Source organism: Melanerpes formicivorus, unplaced genomic scaffold, assembly GCF_026170545.1.
Source record: "Melanerpes formicivorus ecotype bairdi unplaced genomic scaffold, bMelFor1.0.p_v2 SCAF_93, whole genome shotgun sequence".
NCBI classification, from domain to species: domain Eukaryota; kingdom Metazoa; phylum Chordata; class Aves; order Piciformes; family Picidae; genus Melanerpes; species Melanerpes formicivorus.
In genome coordinates this window covers 1043708-1070289 of record NW_027142445.1, presented here as the reverse complement: position 1 = coordinate 1070289, position 26582 = coordinate 1043708, and the positions used below count along the sequence as shown (strand labels likewise).

Below are 26582 nucleotides of genomic sequence, written 5' to 3'. Positions count from 1 at the left end.
ACTGAATGACAAGCTCTTCAGCTCCTGTCCCCATTCATCCACACCCCTTTCCCTTGTTTTCCCACACCCCTTGTTTGCAGAGCTATGCCTACCTTGAGTCCATGTCGTGGGGGGGTCCATCCTTCAGATGAGTTCCAAGCACCATCTGGGTTGGGGGTCTGAATGCCCATGAGTGGTTAGAGAACAGCATCTGCTTTCCCAGAGCACATCCAGTAGGCACACACTCCTTTCAGCTTGAGGATTCTGTTAGCTGAGCCTAAGCAAACCAAGTAGGGAAGACTATGAGATGCTTATATAAAAAAATAAATCACCACCACCACAAAACCTGCACATCTCATACAAACCCTAACCCAACCACATTTGTTCAGGGCTTCTCAAAGAACCTGTTAATGTAAGGAAAAAAAAAGAACTATGTCAAGTTTGACTGTACTCTCAACTGTCAGAGAGATGGTAATGATCACTCTCTTTCGAACTGGGATTTCCAAGAACATGGCTGACCAATACTCAAACCAGCATGTGTACCGAAATGAGTACAATTCAAGAATGGTTAAACCATCACTAGTTGTTCACCATCACTTACCCAGACACCTTTCCACAATTTTCAACAGAGGGCAGTTCTGCCACAGATTCCTGCTTTCCTGTGGTTAGGAATTACTTCCACCATGCTTCTTGTTTACTAATTCACTCGCTGCATGAATAGTGACCATGTGCAGATCCAGTACCAGCAAGAGTAGCTTCAGAGTAATTTAATGCTTCAGCACAGAAGCGATTGCCCTATGAAACTGTGCCTTGGGCATGCACAGTTGAGTTTGCTGTACCATGTCACAGGTACTAACAATTCTGCAAAAGAAAAGGAAAAAAGGCGGGGGGGGGGGCAGAAAATATCTTGAAGTGAGAAGAAGCAGGGCTTGGTCATTCCTTTTATCATGCACTGAACAGGTATATGAAATGTTGATGAATGAAATGAGAAAAACATTAAGCACAAAGAGAAAACACAGCAGTGCTGAAACAAACAGAGAAAGTATTCTCAAGAGCTTGCCTACAAAACTGAAGTTTAAGAGCTACAAAACCAGAAAAATATCAGGTAGTGAACACACAGCTGGGGTGACATTTTAAAATGAGCTTCAAATTCCTGCTCTCACTTTTGCAAAAGCAGACTGCTAGTTATGGTTCACTGATCTGTGAAGAAGATCTTAACTTTCTGCTGAGGGTATTGCTCTAAAAAACTCAAGGAAAAGTAGCTAATAGGGGTTTGTATGAAGTGAGTGTGACTGTATCAGGTTTTGACTAATGCAATATAAAACCACAGACTATTAAAAAAGCTTGGTAGTTGCTGCAGAGATTAGAAAAGATAAATTAAAAGTTTTCCATGTTAAATTTAGGCAGCTAATGACATCAAATATGTGCAAATAAAGGCATCTCCACAGGAAAGGATTTTTCTTACTGGCAGACAGTTTAGCTGGTTGCTGATTCTGAATGCCACAAGTTCATTCCCTTTTAAGTGTTTCTAACAAACAGTAAGAACACAAAACACCAATATGAAAATCTCAATAGTTGTTTTCTATACACAATACTATGGTAGAGCAAAACCACAAGAACACATAAATGAAACAAGTTTACTCTCCTCACAGCATCATTCACATATTTACTGTTAAAACACTCACTCTACACTGCAGTCCATGTACTAAAACCTCATCTGAACTTTGTCTGCAGGATTTCTCTTTCAGTTGCACTACCACATGAAGAGTTTTACCAAGTATTCAGGCTACTGAGTCAGTAAGAGAAAAGTTGAGATTTTTGTATGAACAGACAGAATGCAAAGAAAGCAACCACAGTTTGAGCTAATAGGACCTAGGGCAGTTATGAAAGTTTCATCTAAGATAACAATCCTTGCCCACCTCTTACATCCTCTGGTATGAAGCAAGGTTTGTCTGTCTACAGTCGTTGACACAAATATTGTTTCAGAGTTTCCACCCCTGTTGCTACCCACACTGGGAACTGGTGGCAAGCCTTGCTTTTAAGGGTCCTGTCTTACTTCGCAGCCTTTTTGTCACTGCCAAAACGTAAAACCTGAGTTTGCGACACGCCACCACACTCCACAGCTACACTTCTCATGCCTCAGGGGGTCAAAGTCTGTCTGTCCCACACGACCAGCCCCTTCCCTCTCGCCACACGCAGGGCTACGAGCCCACGCTCCCAGCACCCTGTGGGCAGCACGACGAGAGCGCCATCGCCTCTGGCAGCCACGCTCAGGCGCGTGCGGCAGCAGCACGGTCTCGCCTCAGCCAGAGCAAGGGACGGGTGGGGAAGAGCGGCCTGCCGCGGGGGGCTCCCCGCTACAGCCCCCGCCTAGGCCGCGCCCGCCGCCGCCGCCAGCGTCATGTACAGCCCGGAGCTCTGTGCGCGGCGGAGACCGGGCAAGGGCGGCCCGAGCCGCTGTGCCCCACGGGGCGGCTGTCCCCGAGGAGCCCCCCGAGGCTACCAGTCTCCGCCACGGTCACCCAGCCCGAGCAACACTTCCTACGTGCCCGGGGCCCGGCCCGGCGCCTGAGGCACACGCCACAGCGGAAGCACTGCTGATCACTTGCAAATGTAGATGTAACCACGTAGAGCTTTAGGCCTCCTCTGTGAGCCTGGGAGAGTTGATTTAATTCACAAGTCTACAGCATCTCAGAGAGACTTTGAGCTTTAAACTTATTTTGAAAGCTCCTTCTGAAGGCCACAGACAGACAGTCACTGGGAGCTGATGCATACAGAAAAGGGAGTTACTGGGCTGCTGAAATACACTGGGGGGTTCCACAAATGTGCATTTATAGCTGAATGTCTCTATAAATATGTCATAGACTCAGGGTTATCAATAAGCTAATGATTTGGTTATGAAATCAGTTTCGTGGTGATTAGTGGACTGAAATCACAAGGGCAGGAGTTTTAAAGTTCAAGTGATACTCAAAACTTTCAATGAGGAAACACAAGCCAGTTTGCAAGTTTCCTCTGTAACAGAATGCAGTGTTAACCTCTCTGCTGAGGTTGGAACTAGCTTTAAATACTCTATGAAACATGCCATGATAAATGTTTATATAGCATAAAATGATAAACATTAAGCTCTGCATCCTAGAAGACACTAGGTGTAACTTTTCTCCAGACAATGGAAGAAGTGCTGACCAGAGATGCCTGTCACTGGCTGGAGATCTCACAAGTGGAACTAACTAGATGCAGAAGGAGCTCTCACTCTTCCCCTCCCTCTGCTCTCATCAGAAGGCTCCCCTACCCTGACTGGCACTCTTAACTACTTAGCTTATGCTAGTTTTAGCCTTCCATCATTTTTCTGATATTGACTTGAAGCCTGTAATTTGTTCCAGCTGCAATTGCATCTGCTGAAGTTAAGGGGCTAAGAAACATGCCAAGGTCCACCCAAGTAGAACCTATCATTTCTACAGAAAGTATTTCAAAGTCTCCCAAGTTAATGTTAGAACACATTCTAGATGCACAGTTTGTCCAGGGAGATGAGTCGGACAACTCTCACTCACGTGTGTGGAGCTAGGGGTTAAGAAGAAGTTGTACTGCAGCAGTCTTCCTTAGGTTATCTACAACATAGAATATTACCACAGGAACTATTTTCTAGAACAACACACAAATCCCTAATGAAACTGCATTTATGACATAACCTCAATAAAAAAAGTTACTAATGCTTGTTCAGATATCACAGCTGTCAAAAGAGAGAGAGTTCATATTACATTTGAGACATAGAGTGCTGAGTTGTATAGAAGTAGTGTACACAGCATGTGCCAAACCACAGCTTGATTATTAGCAGCTTTTAACAATGCAAGAGAGAGAAATCTCAACTTCTCCATCTCTCTTCTCTTTTAAAGGAGCATTAGCAAGAACCCGACTCACTTCCGGAACCACATGCGCCAAGCTGCTGCATTTTGGCGCTTAGGGAGATACTCTGAAGCTGCAAGGTATGGTGGTGCTTGTGGATTTCTACTGGTTTCTCTACATCCCTTTCATTCCAGCTCTCAGTAGTAAAGACAGCATCTTATATCCAGGCTTGTCCAAAATCAGTGGGAGCTCTGCGTTGGCTTTGTGTATATGATCTCACATGCAGCAGAGCTCCAATCCTCCCAGTTGCTGTAACAGGAATCATTCCAATGATGTCCCTAGCTGCAGTTTAGGCTAATGCCTGTAGGAGCATTTACTTGTTCTTGGGCACAGGACTGAGCCCTGATCAGATTCCAGGGGTGCTCTGGGGTTAAAAGCTACATGCACACAAGCATCTGCCACTCCCTGATTTCCCCATAACCCTGGGCAGAAGCTCAGGCGTGCTCCAAGGTTGGGGGGAGAGGGAGGAATAACAGTTTAAAACAACCAAAGCAAGCCCCACCAAACCCCACAATCTCAGGGTACACTGTGGTATGCTGCAACATATAGCCTGTGTGCAGCTGATGAGATTGCTGGTGTGAGCGGGAACTGCTGGCAGAAGAAAGTCTGCAAGCTCTGCTTGTATGCCTGCATTAATGCTGCCAAAATCTTTAAGGTTCATCATGCAGCAGAAGTTTGTAACTACTTAAAATGCTTAAATGAAAGAAATGCAGGAGGAAATGCAACGGTGACTTATCACCACCACTACTACACTAACATTAGACACTCACAAAGGACTGTTCAGCTGAAGACCACAAGGTACATCGCAAAACAGTTCACAACTCATTAGCTAACCAATGGCAGAACAGTCAGTGTGAATTAGGCAAGAGACTGAGAGGGTCACTTTGCTCATCATTTAAGATGGATGCTAGTGGTAGAGCTCTGGAGCTATTAAAATAGCAGCAAAACAGTTTGCACAGGGAGAGGAAGACGACTGTATCCAAGCAGGGTTGCAGAGAGGATTTGGGAAGATGAACTTCAATTTTCTGTGCTGGACTTCAGCCAAAAACTTCAGGACAAGCTCTTCTTCTGCAGGACATACATTGAGATGATGTCAAAGGAATCCCCACTAGTTTACAGACATCAGGTCAGGGAGAAGAAATCGGTTCCTCGAGGCACAGAAACAGCTTTTCTGTATTTCTTTAGAAATATGATTTCAGATAAACCTGAAATATTCCACTTGACCATAACCCCACCCACTTTCCAAAACCAAACTGGTCTGAATTAAGAAAATTAAACATTTCATTGAAGAACAGGGAAGTGGTGTGGTATTTCCCAGATCTCCTTTTACATCTCACTGATAACAGTCTCTCATTTATCCTGGTGGTGTGTTGATTGACATAGAAATTGTCACCTGCTGAATAATCATCAACAGTTGAGGTGCACTGATCAGACAGACAGTTTAGAGCTGTGCTAGGAGAATGTGTGACAGGGAGGGAATTCTGCCTAGGATTTCAAACCCCAAAACCCACCACTTTCCCCAACAGCTGAAGTGATCTGAGTGGAACGGCGTCACTGTCCCTGGAGGTGTTCAAGGAGGGGACTGGATGTGGGACTTGGTGCCATGGTCTAGTAGTCATGAAGTCGTGGGTGACAGGTTGGAGTTGATGACCTTTGAGGTCTTTTCCAACCTTGTTGATTCTATGAATTGGTTTGGGTGCTGGGGTGGGCAGGATGGGTAAGGAAGACTTTCTTCTTGAAGCCAGGCTGAAGATTATTTTTTAAAATAATCTCAGTAATACAGGGTTTGTTTTTTTACAATACATTGATATTTCCTAAGCAGCAATACATGTAAATGCCTATACTTGAGAAGACAGTATGGAGCAAGGGGATGTTCATAAATATGAATCCCCCCCCAAAAAAACCAAAACACCAGTGGTTGGTGTTACTGCAGATAAGCAATCAGTGCATTTACTCCAGCAGCAGGCAAGAGGGAACTGCCTCAGCCTTTTTTTCCCCACACTGAGTAGCTTTCAGGAAACTAGATGATTTTAAATGAGATTATGTATTTTGTAGAGCAGAGGAACATTCTGACAGACTGAATCCAGAGTGGTTCCAAAAGCAGTGACTCTAGCAGTGTTCAGAGTTGAGCCTAGTTTAACATAGTGTTACAGCAACTGTGCAGAGCTGCTTCTGCAGAGTGTGTTAAACTGAGCTTAGCGCTACTTCTGTCAGCTCACTGGAGTCACTGCTCTTAGTCAAAGCCCACTGATGGTGCAGAATGTACTCTGCTCACTGCAGACAGACCATGGCACACAGATGTTCAGCTGCAGTTTATAGAAATACAAACTTGTCATTTGTTTACATTTTGTTAAAATGACTTTAAGCCATCATTTATTTCTGCTTGCTTTTTGCCCAAGCCCTGCCCGGCCCCGCGCGGCTCCTCCGTGGCGGCCAGGCCCGCGCGGGCACGGGGCAGGGCCCCGCCTCCGACGGCAGACGCAGTGACGGGGGCCGGCGCGCTGCCCGGGGCAAGGGGAGGAACGGGATCCATTGCGGGCCCTCACACGTGCAAAGGGGTTGAGAACCTCTGCTGGTCTTGTGACCCTCTCTCTCTCTCTCTCTCTCTCCAGTGTACCACTCTGAAAGGAGTGTTTCACAAATGGGATCTAGGAAACGAGCTCTGACAAGTGCTGGGATCAACCAAAGTCCAAGAGAAGGTCCACGTGGCCTGTTACTTAATTTGACATCAACACATGATGTTAGTCCATATCTACAATGACCGGCCCTTAGTTCTGTGCCACACACATTAGTCTTCAGAGTCAAGACTGCCCCAGTGTCAAACAGGAGCTGGCTCAGACAGGGCCATGGCAGAGGCAAAAGAAAGCCTTCAGGAATGTTTTCTTCCACAGCCCCTACCAGAATTAAATCCAAACATCCACACTAGAAGGTTATCTCCCAGCCTTGGGAGCATTGACTTAGAGAATGACACACAAGAGACTCAGTAAGTTTCTTGTATTATGCTTCTATTCTGGCGCGCCTGACACAGGTAGAATCATTTCAAAAGACCTGTGTGTCTTCAGAGAGTTTTGGGCAAACTTTTATACAAAAAGTTATCTGTCTATAATGGCAGAGGTCCAGATGCTTCCTATCTATACAAAGCTTATCTAGCTAAAAAGAGCAGAAGTATACATATCATGCAGGTGTCCTTTATCTTATACAAAAGATCATCTTGTCCAAGACAAGAAGTGAATCACTGAAAAGTACTGCTATTCCTTATCTATCCAAAGGCTGTCTGCCAACCCCTCTCCCCCTCCCTGCATTCCAGCATTTCAGCTAACAAGCAGAAAATTCTTATCAACTCTGTTATTCTGTTAATGAGACTTTTCTGTTCATCAGCATGAGGTCCAAAGAGCACAACAGGCACCAACTAGAGCCCAGATCAAGCACAGAGCACAGACCTCTGGAACTTGCATGGCACCACTGTTGTGAGCAGTTCATTCCAGCATCCCATCTCTTGCCAGTCAGCTCAGCTGGGAAGCTAACACAGGCACTGGGGCTTCCCACACCTCCTGGGTTTTCTTATCACAGGCTTGTAAGGCTGCAGCGAATGATTTCGTTGTCCCCAGGCTGTTAGTGTCAGCAGCTGTCAGGCAGCAAAAGCTACCTTGGACTCATTTCTTACAAGTCCTAAGCATGCCTGGAGATAGGCTGAGAGAGACGCTGGTGTGCTCCTGGCCTCCACGTATAGAAATCTATCTTACTGTTCTGCACCACCAAGTGGCCAGATGGAGCAGGTACAGCAAGACACCTTTGGATCCAGGCTGACTACGTTACCCCAGATGGGTTTGGCTATCTTGTGGAAGTTTGTACTGGCCCTGACTAGCAACTAGGAAAAATAGTCTTTGAATATTAAGCCTCATGTTTTGAAAGAAGGAAGTCGTATGTTCTCTGGCATCTGCTAAAGGTGTGTCCGAAGGTTATCAGAAGTACTTCATCTCTCCTGTCTGATAGAGCTCTTTGATGGGCTGCACACCTGAAACTTGGGCATGTTTTAAGTATTTTGAAGTAATAACTCAGAACTGGTGGATAGCTCTGTAAATATGAGGCCAGTAGTTTTGAATATCAGTGAAGTGGTTGTGTCAGAGTAGGAACAGACTGCACATATCTAAGGGAAGATTTAGTTCCTGTTTGTAACAATATGTTACCCCCTGATACTGGGCCTGCTTTGAAATGTTTATTGTTAAATCCATGTATTTTTGGTTATATCTCATTAAGAGAATAATACAGCCTTGGAAAGTACATTCTGAAAGGGTATCACAACAGGATTGGGATTACTGTTTGTGAGACACTTTTAACTAGGGGGAAATTTCAAATTCAATTTACAGTAATGTCAAAGCACAATTAATATATAGGCAATGATCAGGGGAACATGCAGAAGTACACAGTGATAGCACTACATCAACAAATAAACTTTTGGTGCTAGTAGTTAGGTACACAAGATTATTATATGTTTAATTGACTAAAGTGACAGTTTGGAATTCCATCTAGTCACATTTAATTGGATTTGGAACCTCTAGAGGAAAGGAAACGGAGAGCAGTGTGGAGAGGCAGCCATAAAAGCATAGTGATTGTCTAAAGTCTGTTAAAACTCTGCATTAATGTCCATTGCACAACAGTTTTGTAATATCCCTCAGTCTAGAAAGAGTAATGCAATGATTGTCACAGACAGTGGGAGTGCTAAAGCATACTCCATTATGTAGCAAGACAGCTGATTACTTCCCGTTTGGGGACTTTTTATTTATAAGATATAGTTTAATCAAAGGTGAACTGTGTCTGAGTTTGCCACAGACAAGTGATGTTCTCAGACTGCACGCTACAGGGTATTTACATGTTGCTGCTGTGATAGCAGAAATGTATATAAGACACTTCCCTCACAAATACTGTAAAGCATAAAAAAAAAGAAAAGCTAAAGTGTTCTGTTCCAGTCATTAAATATTTGCTGAGAGTGAAAGGTGATAAAGCTGTTAAAAGAAAATACAGGGCTGTGTGTTCACAGATAGTTTTGCTAACTAAAAAATGTTTACTAATGCTTGTCTTAAAGTTGGACAAAGACTGAGAGTTATGTGTAATCTTTTGACACAAACCTCCTGTTACACTCTTTTCCTATTACCTGCTTTGCATTTTGCTGTATCCATTCTTCTCTCCCCACACACTCATTTATTCTGCTTTTGTCACCAGGAGCGCCATGATTGCCGACTACATGTACTGGCTGATGGGAGGCACTAGGAAGCGCACAAGCAAGTACATCAGATACTATTGGCAGGTAAAAAATTGCTAGCTCAATGAGGAAGGAGTTGCCTATCTCATTATTAAGACCAAAATGAAGGATTACTGCTTAAAGAGTGCCGACAAAGGTAGCTCTTGGGCATGTCAATCAACAGGACACCAGACAGCACTACCGTATTTATCATGAAGGAGATTTTCTTGGACTAATTTTAAGGGCAAAATTCAAGGTTGTTAACCCTTGGCTCATACTTCAATTTTATGGACTGCTATAAAATTTAATTCTGTATCCTGTAGAGTCCCCTAAGCTATTTTTTTGTGAAGTCTTCCTACCTCAGTGACACTTTACTTTTGCAATTTTCATGGTACTAATCCTCTGACACCTTTCCAAGCTCTTCAGCTGGAAGGGGAGGACAAAAATGACTGTAACAAATGGTCTCAGAGGAACCTAAAGTGTTCTGTGAAGGATGGCTAGGCAAGACCACATTGTACAAAGACTTCTTATGAGGGGACTAGACCATTGACTTCAATGAGACAGGTCTCTTGAGTGATACTTACCTGAGATGGCTGTTCAGCCACATCAGCACAAATGTAAGTTTAAGGGTACCCCCTTCTGCTGAGGAGAGCTCTTAGAAACTTGAAGGTGAATAGATGCTTGATCCTTTGCTGGGAGATGCTTATTGCTGCAGGAACTTATGGCTGCCAGTGGTGTCCCAGCCTTAACCCCCCAGTTTCAATGAGAGCAAAGTCCATTTCAGAGAGAGTGCAACATTTGGGCCACAGGCCCAATGGAAGACCCTTCTGCCTTCCAGCATGGACCTTGCTACCAGGTGCTCCTTGTCCAGATGAGGAATTAATGATACTAGGAACAGTATATGTCCCTTGTGATAAAATTTCTCAGGGTGCATGCATGGCAGTCTATCCCAGTATCTGCTCAAAACAATTACAGTGTTTCGGTGCTATTTCTGCACACCCCATACCAATAATCAGGATGGAAATCACCTGCTGTAAGACCCTGTCAGAGGCCCTGTTGTCTAAAGCCATGAAAGAGAAGGACATAGATACATAACAAATTGGCACACTCAACCCTCCATTGCAGGTTGGTGGGAGCAGATGTCAGCTAAACAAGCAACCCACAGAGGCACAGTGTGTCTTGGATAATTTTGCATAAGTGGAGGATAGACTGGAGAACCAAAGTGAGGACTTGTCAATAAAACACCAAGCTAGTCCCATAATGATACCTTCTGTGAATCACTTCAGTGTATAAGGCCATCTGGAAGGTTGATACACCCTGTTAAAAACTAGTATCTTTTCCTCCCATGCTTTTCTGATCATCTCTGGTAACTTTGTGTTGGCATTGCCACTATTAACCACGTCTACACATTTGCCAGCATACAGCAATGAAGCCTTAGAGTTCCCCCAAAAGGACAGCCCTTGTCAAGGAGACAAGGCTTTATTAGCAACAGATGTAGCTAAAGCAGTGCTGAACGTAGTCTTACCCAGAGCCCAACACAGGAGAAAATGAGCTCCACCTCACTTACTCTGACTGATAAGAGTACCTAGCAAGACTGTTTCCAGGCTGGTAGCTCATCCTGGCAGTTCCAGCACCGGTTCATTGGGGTCCACTGAGTGTGAACTCCACCTCTCCACATAAAAGCAGCGCAATGCATCATTTGAGTCATGTTTAAGGGATACAAGGTTCATAAGCTTCGTGTTGCCCTCTGCACAGGAGTGAATTTTACTGTTAATGCAAATAGGGTTTAAATGCAATATTTTAAGACTGATATTCCATATAGGCATAGTGTCTGATTCATGCCAACCCAAGGGGTAATAGGAATGCTTAGCATTGTTTAACAAGCTCCCAAGGACCGAATAAAACCCTCCTATGAAAGATGTGACCTTCAGAGAACGTGGAATCACTTTTGTCTTTTCATCTAAAAGATAATGTATCTAATACTTTGCTCCTCATTGAAGACATAGGCTTGCTGCACTGAAGACTGTTTACAAATGTGCTTTCTCCATTAAATGCATTTTCTGACTATAGAGAGGCAGTGTTTTCTGGAAGTAATTGAAATTCCCCTCTAATTAATATTCAAGACCAAAATATGTTATCTCTACATGACTGTGCAATTATTAAAGGGAAAATATCATCTGTGAAAGTAAGTATTCTTTTCTTAAAAACACCCTGGCCAGTAAGTGACATGAAATGTATGATCCCTTTGCCTTTTTCTTAGGCTATGATTGAAGAAGCCATCACTGCCGAGACCTCTTATACAGTCATGTACACACCATTGGAGACAGAAGGAAAGGAGCAAGACATAAACAAGATCCAGCGCGCCTTTGCTAAAAGGAACCCTGAGTACTTGCAGCACCAGTATACAGGTAACAGGTTCACCTGTTCAGAAGCACTGGGGAGGTTTAGGCTGGATGTTAGGAAGAAGTTCCTCACAGAAAGGGTAATTGGCCATTGGAATGGGCTGCCCAGGGCGGTGGTAGAGTCACCATCTCTGGAGGTATCACAGTATCACACAGTATCACAGTATCACAGTATCACTTAGGTTGTAAAGGACCTCGAGGATCATCGAGTCCAACCTATCAACACAGACCCCATGACTAGACCATGGCACCACGTGCCACATCCAATCTCCCCTTGAACGCCTCCAGGGTCGATGACTCAACCACCTCCCTGGGCAACCCGTTCCAATGACGAATTACTCGCTCGGTGAAGAACTTCCTCCTCACCTCGAGTCTAAACCTCCCCTGGCGCAGCTTGAGACTGTGTCCTCTCGTTCTGGTGCTGGTTGCCTGGGAGAAGAGGCCAACCCCTTCCTGCCTACAACCACCCTTCAGGTAGTTGTAGAGGGCAATAAGGTCACCCCTGAGCCTCCTCTTCTCCAGGCTAAACAATCCCAGCTCCCTCAGCCTCTCCTCATAGGGCTTGTGTTCAAGGCCTCTCACCAGCCTTGTTGCCCTTCTCTGGACACGCTCAAGTGTTTCGATGTCCTTCTTAAACTGAGGGGCCCAGAACTGGACACAGTACTCAAGGTGCGGCCTAACCAAAGCAGAGTACATGGGCACTATGACCTCCCTGCTCCTGCTGGCCACACTATTCCTAATGCAGGCCAGGATGCTATTGGCCCTCCTGGCCACCTGGACACACTGCTGGCTCATATTCAGGTGTTTAGGTGTTTAGGAAGAGACTGGATGGGGTGCTTGGTGCCATGGTTTAGTTGATTAGATAGTGTTGGATGATAGGTTGGACTCGATGATCTCAAAGGTCTTTTCCAACCTGGTTAATTCTATTCTATTCTGTATGCCCTGTGTGTCTGTGGCTGACTTACAAAGAGTTTGAGAGAGTCTGGAGCTTGAAATCCAGGCATTTCTAACCTTCTGGAGGACGGGTAGTTAACTACTGGGATTTGCTCTCTAAGCGTACATGGTTCAGGTAATCAATTCAGCACTTAGGAGAAGTACAGACTTCAGACTATAAAGATGATTTTTTATCCAGGGAGCCTCATGTTCCCATTGTTGGATTTCATTGTTGCAACTAATCTTTTATTCAAAGGTAGATTGGCATTGTATTGTGGTGACAGTGAGATCCAAGTTGATGCCAACCTCTGTAGACTTCCATCAGTTACCAATGGTCATCCCTGCATCACAGCCTTACTTCACAAAAATATCCTCCTTTCTACAAACATAAGGGACTGACCACCAGCTTTGAGAGCATCTCAGCTGCAAGGATGGAAATAGATAGCCAGGTTCCCTTTAGCCCATTAAAGACAAGTAGGATCCTAGGATCCAGAGCAAACAAGGGTGTTGCAGAGCCTGTTGTCATCTGGTAGCATGAACTCAAACAGCATCTCCTGGAGCAGACACTGAAATTCTGGTGACTACAGCCATGTTTCAAGAGAAATGGAAATGATATTTTGGCAAAAGAGAGGCAGGGGGATAAAAGGCATTGCTTACTAGCATTAACTTGGAACAAAGTTGACCCTGGTAACACCTGGCTTTGAGTTGGTGATTGAGAAACATAAAAGGAAAAATGCATTTCTCAGGTCAAATTCTGGCAAGCCTCTGTCTTCATCACATAAACTAGATGTGCATCTCACCCTGCCAGCAGGGTGGTCTAAAGGGTTGAGGTGCCACCCACTTCTTGCCAAGAGTTACATACTCAGGTCAGAGATGGTGGCTTAGTTGTTGCCCCTCTACTGAGCTCATTCTACAGATACATAAGACATCCAAAAGTATACACATTGCATCCTTGGGAAGGAGAAGAAAAACTGTTTGAAAACCACAAATAGGCATTAGGGAAGCAAGCATTATAAACAAACACTTAACACAAGTAAACTTGTTTGGTTCATTTTGCTGTAGGAAACTGTCATGATTTTCAAGTTGCAGATCACCCATGTATTTAGTTTCTGGCAGTAGCTTTGGGGTTGTTTGAAGAGGGAAAATGGGGGCTTGTTTGACACAGAGGTTGTAAAATCCCACTCTCCCATTTACTTGCTTAGGTGACTGTGGAGAACTTCCTGGGACAAAAGTATTGGCATTAAAAGGAGCATAAAATAAAGCTCCTCTAACCTGAGTTTTAGAAAGATAAATCCATATTTCACATACAACTCTGAATTTACAACAAGGGTGAGACTTTCAGGAGCACATGAGCAGCAAAAGGGGCATGGTGTGCACTGAAACCCAGTTGGTCTCCATAAATTGCTGAATGACTCTGAAAGCATCGCCAGTCACTTTCTTACCTCTCCCAATAAGGGAAAGGAAGAAGGGGGAGAAGGAGTGAGAGATAAAACAACCCAGTCCTACATTCCATTACTCAATTATAAAACAGACTCAATAGAGCAGGTTGAGGGATCACTGAATTTTCTAGGAATGAAATGGGATAGAAAGCCAAGAAAAAACACTCTGTCTATCAGGGGGTTGAGAGTACAGTGCTGTGAAGAGCCTTATACAGTTGGGACTGCTTCCAGATGACCTCCTTTCTGTCCTGGAAACTCTCAGAGCAGATGTGGCTCTTTGTCTTAGACCTGATGCTGAGATAACTGTTGTCAGTGTTAGGTGAAGTCAACCGAAGCAGTAGGGGTTACTGATCTATTCAGATATGACCTTAAAATCACACTGCCCCTGAACAAGCAATCCCACGTCAGGAGTTTAGCACATGGTTGGTGGGGCACCGCTGAACTTTCAACCTGCAGGTCTGCATCTCACGTAGGTGAAATTAAAAATGTAAGATAAGCCCCATTTTAGCAGTGGGTGTGAGACACCAGGCATCTCACAACCAGGTGGTTTGAAATAACCTTCCTGTCCTGTAACAATCATCTGCCCAATTCTAGCCCAAGCTCTGCTAGAGTGTAAGGACTGAATCGATTCCAGAGTTTCCCTTATTGCCGAGGAAAAGGAGCAGATACACATTTAAATCCAAGTGTACAATGCAGTTTGTTGCAAAATTGAGAATCCATCAGAGGCAGAATATGCTGCAAGGGAAATATCAGGTCCACTCTCTTTGATTTATATAGGGGTAAGTCCAGAGAGCTCTGAGCAGGGTTCTCCATTTGTCCCTGGGATCACACAGCCTGGCATCTTAAAAGCAGAGCACACTGAAAACAGAGCACTCCTTTGTGAGAAGTGACACTGACATTCAATCTAGGTTTATATTTTGTGTGTGGGAGGGAGGAAAGGACTGGTCTGGTTCCCTAAGCAAAGGTGAAGTAGACAATTGTTCTGAGCATCTGTCCTCACTGAGGTCAGGGCGGTCCGACTCAGCTGATCCACAGGTTTTTGGCAACAGCAGTCACAGACTCTGGACAAGGCACAGCACAGGCTGTCAGATGCCAGCTGAGTGGGTCAGAAAAGACACCCAGGAAGCCTAGGGGGCTGTGGTGGTGATGGTAAAAGCACAAATCCGTAGGAAGTCAAACTTCACAAATTCAGGGGACAATGAACCAGCAGTTAAAAGACCAGAATGTTGTATTACTGAAGTGTTTTTAATGCTTTGGATGATCAGCATTGAAAAATTCATAAAGAGAAGAAACTCATTTTTTCTTATGGATCTGTGAAATTTAAGGCATTGATCTAAAAGGTTGCAAAGTCTGGAATTTCCAAACCCAGTTCTAGCTGGATGGGTTGGTTTAGGCATCTTTGTTGTGGCAAGCTTTCTGGATTACATCTCACTCCTCCTTAGAGTTCCTTTTTCCCTTCAAATTAAGTAACTTCTCTTACAACTGAAAAGAAATAGAACAGTGGAAATTATTGTCATTTCCCTCTTCCAGATCCTGAGGCATTTCACATCTTGCCACAGTCAGCTAAGTGGCCATTTGAACCTCCTGGGCTGCACTTGCTGACACTGGGTTTCAAAAGCAAAGGCATTGGCAGACGCGTGGAAAAGTGGACACGAAGAAGACTGTCACTGCTTTCAGGTACTCCAACTTGCTTAAGAGCTGGCATAGCTCAGAGTCCTCCATGACCCTTGCTAAATGAGGGGGCTAGGGGGTCCTCGTGTCCCATTTCTCTGTGCCAGCAGCCTTGACTGTCCAGACAGCTCTCCCCATCATCCTCTCTCCCCCTCCAGTTTACCCATCACCTTGCTAGATCCATCATGGCAAACATATCTGAATGAACACAGTTTATGGGCTTGTGATTCTTGCCATCCTGAAGAAACTTTTGGAAAAGCTCTTTCAAGTGTAGGAAATAATAGCTGGCACTAATGCCTGACATTATGAGCTGCCCAGGGAGGTGGTGGAGTCACCATCCCTGGAAGTGGTTTTAAAAAAGACTGGATGAGACACTTGATGCCATGGCTTAGCTGAGTAGATGGTGTTAGGTAATAGATTGGACTTGATGATCTCAAAGGTCTTTTCCAACCTAGTTAATGATGTGATTCTGTGATTTCATTTCCTAGACCAGAAAGCACTTTTCAATACTCTCAAGGGCAAAGAGGCAGAGAGATATTGGAAAATCATTGGGCAGAAGGTCATGTCATCAATGGATTTCATAAGAAGCACCAAGTTAATTGTGAGTATAAACCTCAGTTTCTGGGGTGCAGTGTGTGTGGTGGCAGAAGCCAGTGCGTGTGTGAACCATGTGTACTTTTGGGTGGGTAATTCATTCTGCACGTGTTCCTTCTCTGTCCAGAAGTGCTCAGTGAATTCATTAGGTAGAGTTCCAATGGATTTTAGATACTTTTAAAAGTAGCTCTAATTATTTAACCGTGTACCCAGTGTGTTTGAGATCACTTTGCAAGCAATGTTCTCAAATCTTTATGGCCTCTGATATTAAATCCCTACTTCACATAGCCACCAAAGCTACTCACTAGATATAATACCTGAAGTACACTACACACACCACCAGAATCTCCTTCAAGAGTTAATAATTGCTGTTTGAAGCATTTCTAGTTATTTAGATTCTGATCCCTGTGTAGTGAAGTATGTGACATAACCTTCCAATCTGTTACAACCATATTGAAGGTCTATTGGTTAATTCTGCTCCATACTTTCTGCAATAATGTACACAGCTTTTTAGCACCGTGGCTTTTGATTAGCACAAAAGGTCAAAACTCAAATTTGCATGTAGGCTAGACTGTTTTAATGCAATTCTTGAATGATTCTCCTGAAAATAAGTGGAAGAAGCCTCTCCTCCCCAGATTGTAAATGCTAATGCTAACATTTTTTCCCTAGCAATAACAGTTCTTTGGTTTTCTGTGTGTTGAAGGAATCAGCCATTTCCTCCTCAGAGGTGTCTTAGCAAATCACAGGATTTATATTCTTAGGTTTTGATAGCAGACAGGAGGTTGACAAAAACGGCTACTTAGCAACCCCTAGCAAGGGAGAAACATTAGCTAGATATTTGGGGAAGCTCTGTCTCCTTTCCTCTCAGAGAGCAGCTGCTGAAACAACAGGAAGTGCTTGAACTCACATCCTTAGTGGGAGGTAAAGGTGCTTAGAGTGTCACTGCAATGGACTCTCCTCAAGCATCTGCATCAAAGTGAGGCAGGTGAAGCTGGCTGAGGGCAGACAACCCCGAGGGAACATGCAGCTCCTCCTTTCCAGCTCTTTCCTTAAAACATGTGCTGTTGGCTTTGGATGACCAAAAGCCCATTCTTGATGTTCAGGCTAAGAGCAGTGGCATCTTTGGGAAGGTGAAGTATCTGGTATTGCTGTGTGCACTTTGAACATTTAAGAAGCCAGAAGTATGACCTGACCATGGGTTGGGTACAGAATAAAACCCTGGTCTTTCTAAAAGCTCTGGCAAAACTCATTTCTGGAAAAAACAAAACAAAAACAAACAACAAAGATCAGGTTTGGGACCACCCTAAGAATCTGAAGGTGTGTAAGACCTGACAAGATCTCTATGCAGTTCCTGAGGGAACTGGCAGATGAAGTTGCTAAGCCACTTTCCATCATATTTGAAAAGTCAGTGAAGTACCCAGGGACTGAAAAAGGAAAAAACAGAACCCCCATTTTCAAAAAGGTTAAAAGAAAAGAACAGGCAGGGAGCCACAGGCCAGTCAGCCTCACCTCTGTGTGTCTTTAGGGTCTCTTCCAGCCCAAACCATTCTATGATTCTATGGTTAATGTGTTACTATATATCTAACCAGGATGCAGCTATGCCTCCACATCCTGAATTTGTTGATTCCTTTGCTACCAACTCATTGCCAATGAAGTCTCCATTTAAATTTGCTCTTTACTTAACCTTCCCTCTGCCTACACGAGCTTGTTTCATCTTCATATGATTGCTTGGCCCCTTTATTATGGTTTGGTTTGTTGACTGCAGCTTAGTAGCCTCTTGAATTCTGCTGTAGTTCATGTAATTCTCACCATGTGGTTCAGCTCCCTGCAGAATTTTTCTCCTGCCAGCAGCAGTTCTTTACTTTCTCTTTCTGCATTTTTCACTGTCACTGAAATGCCACCTCCGACAATGTTCAGCCTCCTCTAATCCCTTCCAAAAAAGTCTGCTGTGGGTTATTGATTTATTGACTTCCACCCTACTATAAACTTAAACAGCATTGCTCTGTCCACAGAGTGCACGTTGGCACAGATGCCCAATTTGCTTCCCATAGCTACGTAGCATGCCCTCATATTTTTCTGGACAGTCAAGCAGAGAAACAATTGTTTTCTTTTGGCCTTTACTTTCTTCATGGTTGGAGAAGCCCCCAACAGACACAGGGTGATGAGAGAGGATTTTTCCCTGCTTTCTTAGCTGATAACTCAATATACTCATTTCTTAGTGCTTGCACTGAAAGGTTTGGGGCTGATTTCAAGAATAGCGAAGAAAAACCTTTTGCTGCACCTAAAATGTTGTGAGCCTATTTCATGTTGATCAGAGCTCTCTTTCTCTTTCAGTAACTGATTGCTTCTTCTTTTAATGCACACAGCTCTACCTGGGGACACAGCTCTCTGGCTTTCAAACACTGATGATCAGGTGGAGATGGGGCTCCATTTTGTTCCTTGCTTTAGTGCCATGCTAACTAGACTGTGTCACACATACAATTTCACGTATCAGAGATCACAGAAATCCTTTTTTCCTGCTGATGTCTCCTACTAATACTAAGTCAGGTCCTCAGAAAAGGACTCTTCAAGTGATAAAACTAGTTTGTAAGAAGGTTGTCCCAGTCTCCCTTCTTAGAGGTGGCTCAACAGTAATTCATGAGAAGGGAGGCTTGGCAGGCCTCTCCTGGCTCCTCAAGTCAAGTAACATGTTATTATCCACCTTTGTGTCACCCAATATCCTAGTCATAAATGGAGTAAAGTCCATCTAAGAACTAGTTGGGCTTTCTGCCTGCTCTCAGTTTGGTGAAACACACTGTAGACCTTCAGCCTGAATTGTCAGAAGCTTAATTGCCAGCCTACTCTTATTCCTACCTATTTGTACACAATGGCCCTTCTGTTAGCATTGTCTTTTATCTCTTTTTCCCTTTTCAGTTGCTTGCTCTCTTTGGACTTGAGCCCTGCATTATGTTTATTGAGAGGAATAATATGCTCTTGGCATTTTCATTAATAGACAAATCAAACAACACTTCTCTCCAAAGAGGTATCTCCTACCGTGCTGGCTTCTCTGCTCCATGATGCTTGGGTTGAAATTAACCTCTCCAAACACAGCTGACTGGAGCTATCAGCAATACTCCAGAGAACTGCTGACCAGAGGTCTTTTTCCTGTGCAGTGCCTGATTCTCTCCTTCAGCTGATGGAAACACCAGTTCAGCTATTTCTTTTTTGGTTATATTCATGTCTGGAACTCCCAGATTCTAGCTTCATTTCTGCCATCAGTCTCTAGTGCATGGTCTTTCATTTCATACCATTTTACAATTCTAGTAGATATTATATTCATTAACTGTACCATGAGTATTTGTAGTTTAGAGCTAGAGTTTAGTTTTCTTCTATTATATATATATAAAAGAGGAACAGCATTGTTATTGAATCCTTAGACTTGATACAAGAGCTATGTTGATAGTCATTTTGGTAACACTTGATCCTTGCCTAGTACAAATTTCTGCACAGTCAAGTGCCAGTGGCATCCTGGCCTGCATCAGAAATAGTGTGGCCAGCAGGAGCAGGGAAGTCAATCTGCACCTGTACTCAGCACGGGTTAGGCCACACCTTGAGTCCTGTGTCCAGTTCTGGCCTCCTCATTTTAAGAAGGACACTGAGACACTTGAAGGTGTCCAGAGAAGGGCAACGAGGCTGGGAAGAGGCCTTGAACACAAGCCCTGTGAGGAGAGGCTGAGGGAGCTGGGGTTGTTTAGCCTGGAGAAGAGGAGGCTCAGGGGTGACCTTCTTGTTCTCTACAACTACCTGAAGGGAGGTTGTAGCCAGCAGGGGGTTGATCTCTTCTCCCAGGCAGTCAGCACCAGAATTAAGAGGACACAGTCTCAAGCTGTGCCAGGGGAAGTTTAAGCTTGAGGTGAGGAGAAAGTTCTTGACAGAAAGAGTAATTGGCCATGGGAATGTGCCTGCATAAAATGGAATGGAATGGAATGGAATGGAATGGAATGGAATGGAATGGAATGGAATAGAATAGAATAGAATAGAATAGAATAGAATAGAATAGAATAGAATAGAATAGAATAGAATAGAATAGAATAGAATGGAATAGAATAGAATGGAATGGAATGGAATGGAATGGAATGGAATGGAATGGAATGGAATGGAATAGAATTAACCAGGTTGGAAGAGACCTTTGAGATCATCAAGTCCAACCTACCATCCAACACCATCTAATCAACTAAACCATGGCACCAAGCACCACATCAAGTCTCTTCCTAAACACCTCCAGTGATGCTGACTCCACCACCTAAAGCAAATAAAAGGTAAGGATTTAACAAAAGAGATGGAGCAGAGCAGCCTTTTTCAAAGCCTGACATTTTGCTCAGCTGTTCTGTTCAAGTAACAACTGGAAAAAAATCCCATGGCTTCCCTCCCACCCTTTCCCCCTTTTAGATCAACCTTAGTTAACAATTAATTCAATATAATAGTAAAGAGTTCAATAGGAAAACCAAATTAGCAGCTTCCCAAAAGTAATTGCTGATTTGGCTGCGGTCCTATTCCTTTTATGGCTGTTCTTCAGTAGATCACTGATTAAAGATAAGTAAGTATCAGTGAAAATAATAGTTATCTGCCTGAACACAGTTTACATCTGCAGAGAGGCAAATCTAGCAGGTTCCTGATCTGTTAACTTCCTAGACATAACCACAATTTCTATGTCTAGATCACTACAGCAATAGTATGTAAATGGATTCAAATGCTCTCATGCTTATCTATGCTCATAGTGAAGGCATGGCTTTGCATATATATTTTAGTATGATGTATCAACTAATCAATTGGCTGAAGACAAGAGAAACTGGGACAGTAGTAAAGAGGAATCATGTAAGGTCCAGCAAAGCAAGGTAGCCAAATGCTGTCAGTGTGAGTGTTGGCACCGCAGTGGTAGGTAGATGAAGAGGAGAAATATTCTAGAAGAAAGGAGAGGCAGGGGGAAGGGGAGGTACACTCTGGCAGTTAGAAGATGCACAGAGAAGCAAGTTGCTTCTACAGTCATGTCTGCAGGCACTTGGCTGAGTCTCTCTGTTCACATGCTTCAAATTTGCCATGTGCCTAGCTGCCTGGAGGATCAGAGACCACCTCTGCAGATTTTAGTCCCCTGAGGTTATGTATTGGAACACTATGGATTTGCCTAGTCTGCAAACAAACCATGAGCTGACACACTGCACTGTCTCCTCAGCCTCTTGGCTGAAACTTTCAAAGCAATCCATAAAAGTCAGGTAATATTGAACAGAGGGGATTATGGAAAAGCCATTTCCAACTGAAACAATTGCATTCCTGTTTGTTCTCTCCTGTCTCCCCTTCACATCTGTTATGACTATGTATTTATTTTTCTGGTGCTGCTAGAGAGATTGTGGCGAGAAAGTATTTTTGTTTCCCCCCTCTAGAAATTGTCAGCAGATTTATCTTAAAGGTGCTGAATGCCATATTGTGTGTAGTATTACCAGCACAAATAGATGTGTGATGATAAGCCTCAAGGCATTAGGGACTCAAGGGATGATTGTGTTTTCCATGACTCTCTTCTAACTGACTTGCGTTTGTGACCAAACAGGACAAGCGCTGCCCATGCTCACGGGCAGTAGAGAAGCTGCAGCAGGCCAGCCTCTTTGGCCGCATGCAGCACCTCGAGGAACAGGCCCAGCTGCTTGAGCAAGTGATGGCTGAGGCAGCCACCATCCCCTACCTGCAGGACCTCAGTCAGGAGGATACCCAACTGGTAAGTATTGATTTCTTCACCCTGGTTTTGGCTTTCGGAGGCAGGGAGCCAGGGAAGGGATGGGGCAGAACACTGTGCTGCAGTTTGCTCTGGAAGTCATTTTCCCAATGTGCAGACCTGAAGTAGTTTTAAAATCCTGCTGCAGTGCCTTGTCAGAGGAGGTGCTAATCACCTGCAAGGATGATTTGTATAGAGCCAGCATGACTCACCTGTAGGCATATTTTTAAAACCTCTTCTTTTCCCCCAGACGTCCCCAAGTCAGTCTGTAAGAATGATTGCAATTATTCAGATCATGCTACTTTAGGATAGCTGACATCAGAAGCCACCTGCAGCAAACAGGCCAAATCTAGACAAAGCTGAGGAGAGGGGAAGGAGAGGAAAGCTTTTCTTTCCTGGCTCTGTCTACAACATACTCCCTGTCTCTGAATAAACCCATCTACCTGCTATGCCTTTGTTTTCCCTTTGTAAAATGGCAAATCACTCTTTCTATGAAGAACTTCTTCCTAACATCCAGCCAATAAGATTCAGTTTACTGGCTGCACAAGCACAGAAAGCAGGCTGGCACCAACCACAGCAGATTGATTTAGAGATTCCAAAGAAGACTCCTGCATCCTTTATCTAGTGCTGGGACACATAGAATTTGAGCTTCAAAAACCTAAATGCAAAGGTAAACTCAAGGAAATACAGATCTGCTCTGTGAAGCTCAAGGCAGTGGTTTTGCATCTTGCACAGATGAGTGCATTTGTCACTTTAGGGACTCATCTTAGACTGCTGCCCATCTAGGGACAGCAAGAAGAGACAATTTCTCTATGAATGCTTTTGCTTATACTGTCCAATTACTTGTAATGAGTAACAAATTCGGGAAGAGATTCCAAAACTATCATCTGGGTTCCCTTTAACCAGCTAAATGTTTTGGAATAGACCTTACAGAGCACAGCTACAGGTATTAAAGACAAGTTTCTCCTAGTTAGTTCTTAAAACCCTGAGACTGATGGCTGCTTGCAGGAGGATATGCTGGACCTGACCCTTGGCTTTCTGATAGTGAATTAAGAGCAACTGAAACATTTTCAAGTGTTTGGGAAGGGTGCAGGGTGAGGCAATGCTATGACTGACCTGGAAGGGTACTGGAGTGAGGAAATGGTACAGATGACCTGAATTTTAGCCTTCCTTCTAACACTGAGGACTGATTAGCAAGGATTTTCCTACAGCTTCTTTTTGCAGTTTACACTAGGAATAGGCAGCCTTGTTTTTATGCTCTGCTTTGCTGCATTATGGGGAAAAGGGATGGTTTGCCAAAGGAAAGGGATAATAAAAGCAGGCAAAATGAGCTAGATACTTCCAGCTACGGTCAAAGCATCTCAGCTTTAGTGTTGTCCTCTTGTGAGGTTTTACATGCTGCTTTAAATTATGATACATGAGCCTTGGGTGAAAATACTGAAAAGCATTCCTGTACAACACAGAATATCCCAGACAGCTAAAGAATGAAATATGGACCCTTTGTTCTTTACAAGCCAAGCCTTCCTTTCCAAAGTATAAACATTTACTGCATTAAAAACATATAGGCTGAAATACAGAATTTCCAGAGGATTTTTCCCCCCATTGTTAAGTATTTTCTCTCCACAATAACACAGAGTCATGGCTGAAGCAAAGATGAGGTGGCAGTGCTCATTGTGTAACAGATGAGTAATAAAATCATCAGTGTACAAATGATTTTTAATGAGGTTTTAATCTGTGTATTTAGAGAAGTTATTTGGGTGTGAATTCCACAGTGATCATTTTTATCTTGGTACCGCAGCTGGAGTTGCTGATGGCAGAGGCCACGGACACCATCAGAGGCAACACTGATACCCAACGTGTGTGGAAGGAAATTCAGAAGGTAACAACTTGCAGCAAAGGGTAGAAGAGTATATTGTTCCTTGGGGAGTAAATGTCCCCCTGAGTCCTATCTGTTCAAAAGGTAGAAAAGAAAGCAGGTGCCATTTGAAAGCTGACTGTGTGCCTCCAACTCTGTTAGAGCTCAGGCACTAGCCACAGATAGATACTTACTATTTGCTTTAGCATCTAGGGTTGATCTTTGTTCATATTAATAGTCTCCTGTGGTTATCCAACACAAAAGATATCCCCAGCCTCAAAGGCTGAATTTGTGGTTGATAATCATATTTCTCTTCCACCTTTATCATAGGGACTATTGTGCTAAGTGCAGGGAGAGGGGGAGTTGTTAGGGAATAAAATTCAATCCAACAAGTGAAGTCTCTTAGCAGAGCTCAGATGAGGCTTTGGTGCTGAGAGAGGTAAAAGACATGCAAATGCCTTTCTGGAGTCTCTGCACAGCAGCTGGGCAATTGACTTCTTAAAGGATTTGTGAAGCATTGGGCATCTTGTTTTGGTTCTCTATGCTGGTGAATCTGGCTCCACCTAATGAAGAGTGGGGCAGGCTGGGATGCAATAGCAGTGTTAGGTTTGGACAAAGTCTTCCAAACCAGAGTGAATCACAGCTCTGGGCACTCACACCACCGACATTCAGCTGCTGGAGAGGAAAGGGGTAGCAACGCACCCCCAGCAAGGGATAATGGTACTAATGGTCCAAGGCCTTGGCCTTACCCTGTGTCTTATGGCTCCATCAGATCCAGAATGACACACACTCACTCGGAGTTGTGGCTGCAGTGGGAGGCTGGAGAATAGAAAGGGCTTGAGTTCTTGCACTGGTGGGACTTGAAATTGTCCCTCTTTGGGATTTCGGTTTTACAGAGAGATACTGAAAACCCAAATCCCAGCTGCACTAAGTCAGTGTAACTAGGATGGGTATGTCTGACAGAAGTCACAGAGGTTGAGGGGCAAGGTGCTTTCAGAGTCCATGTGTCCACGTTATTTGAATGAAATTTCCAGAAGGCATCTCCTCTGAGAGAAAGTCTGAGCAGGTGTATTGCCTCAGCTAGCTGTGAGATCAGTGGCTCTTAATAAAGTTTGCCAAGTACAGGATGTACAGAAAGTAACCAAAACCTAAGTGCACAAAATTATAGACAAAAGAGCATTTCAGCTCTTTCAGATGCTCATGAGGGAAGGGCAGGATAAATATTCACACCTCTTTTACATTGCCCAGGATAGTCTCTAAATCTCTCACACCTGCCTACAGATCGTATGAGAATCTTTTGCAACACAAACACTACATAGGATATGAATGATAGATATTTATACAATTACCTAAATATTTCCTGCCAGATAGAGCAAACATTGATAACCAGATAAATGCAAAAAGCTCCCCCCAGTTTCAACAGTGGCTAATATTTCATTGTAAATTCAGTAGAACAAAGTATTTTCCTTTGGTGTATTTGCATGGATTAATTTCTCTAGATACTTTCAATGTAGTCTTGATAGATATCAAGACTAATAGCATTTAAAAATGGACAGAATCTCTGCAGAATTAAATAGTTGGGACTAAAAGTTACTGAAATGCATTGAAATCTACACTCTTCTGTTGCACAATTTGGGGCTTCAAAATTTGTTGGCATTCTGAACATAGTTTTGCCTTTCAGACAACCATTTGAGCTGAGGCATCCTGTTCCCAACAGCACTCCCTTTTGGTTCACAATAGAATTGTAGTCTTATTATTATTGTATTAGAACAAAGAAATGAAAACCATCATCAAATATTTCTTTTGTACTTCACTTTTTTCCCCCAACATTTAATTTCAGCACAGTCAGCATGTTCTTAGGAGCAAAGGCTTTTTAAATAGAGGAGACAGGAAAACACTCAAGGAGTTTTGGGGTTTCTCTGTTGGGTTTCTTGTTGGTTTGCATTGTAGGTTTGGGTGGTTTTTAATCAGCTGTAATTAAGAATGTCACACTGGGTTCAAGAGCTCTAACACAGTACTAAAGAGGATGAAATCTAATGATTCAAAACTGATGTGGTGTGGATTACCACATGTCACTTGTGCTAGAACCACTGGTTCTTAATTTGTTCTCTTTCTGGGGCTGTGATGCAGATACGTGCTTCATGAATGCCTGGAGCCGTTGTGAAAAAGGAAAGCAAAGGATGGGAAAGGAACAGGAATTTGCTGGAACAGGGGTGGAAGTCTCATGTGTAACATCTAAGGTGTAATGAAGTCAGAAAAGTGCAGGTGCAAAAGGAAAATAGTATTAGTGGCCCTGATTCAGGCAAACTGAGAGTGAAGGAAACAAGAGCAACCAGATAGAAATGCAATTGTCCATCCAGGACAGCTTATTTTTAGTCACAGTTAGTTTGGAAAGAAATTAATTGCCAAAATGTTTGAAGCTTCACTAGAGAGAAGGGACGAGCTTCTGACACCACTTCTTTCTAACTGCAGATTGGAGTCATTGAAGGCTACTTACATGAAGTAGAAGACAATTACATCAAAAACAAAGCCAGGACAGAAAGAAGAAAGAAGAGTCAACGTGTACAGCAAACTCAAGAGACCTGGAAATATTAAGAAAAACCCCTTCCCGCTTTATGTTCCCCCCCCATAGGATATAGTTAGGATATTTGTATAGAGTTATTAAGATGATTCCCACCATAGGTATTAGGCAGATAGGTTAAGAAGAAACCCCTTCCCACTTTAGGTTCCCCCCCCATAGGATATATTTAGGAAGTTAGTATAGAGTTATTAAGAGGATTTCCACCATAGGTATTAGGTAGATAGGTTAAGAAAAAAACCCTTCCCA

General features: G+C 43.5%; 1 protein-coding gene across 1 annotated transcript in view; it reads left to right on the top strand.

Moving 5' to 3' along the window:
• The window catches only part of LOC137455222 (spermatogenesis-associated protein 16-like), a 71995-nt gene extending 45618 nt beyond the window's left edge, over positions 1-26377 (top strand). Inside the window, exons 7-14 of the mRNA XM_068165843.1 lie at positions 3870-3959; positions 9100-9184; positions 11379-11526; positions 15423-15569; positions 16052-16164; positions 21739-21903; positions 23699-23779; positions 26228-26377. Coding sequence (XP_068021944.1) covers positions 3870-3959; positions 9100-9184; positions 11379-11526; positions 15423-15569; positions 16052-16164; positions 21739-21903; positions 23699-23779; positions 26228-26350 — 952 coding nt within the window. The 3' untranslated portion in view covers positions 26351-26377. The remainder of the gene's footprint in view (positions 1-3869; positions 3960-9099; positions 9185-11378; positions 11527-15422; positions 15570-16051; positions 16165-21738; positions 21904-23698; positions 23780-26227) is intronic.
• Positions 26378-26582: the final 205 nt, after the last annotated feature.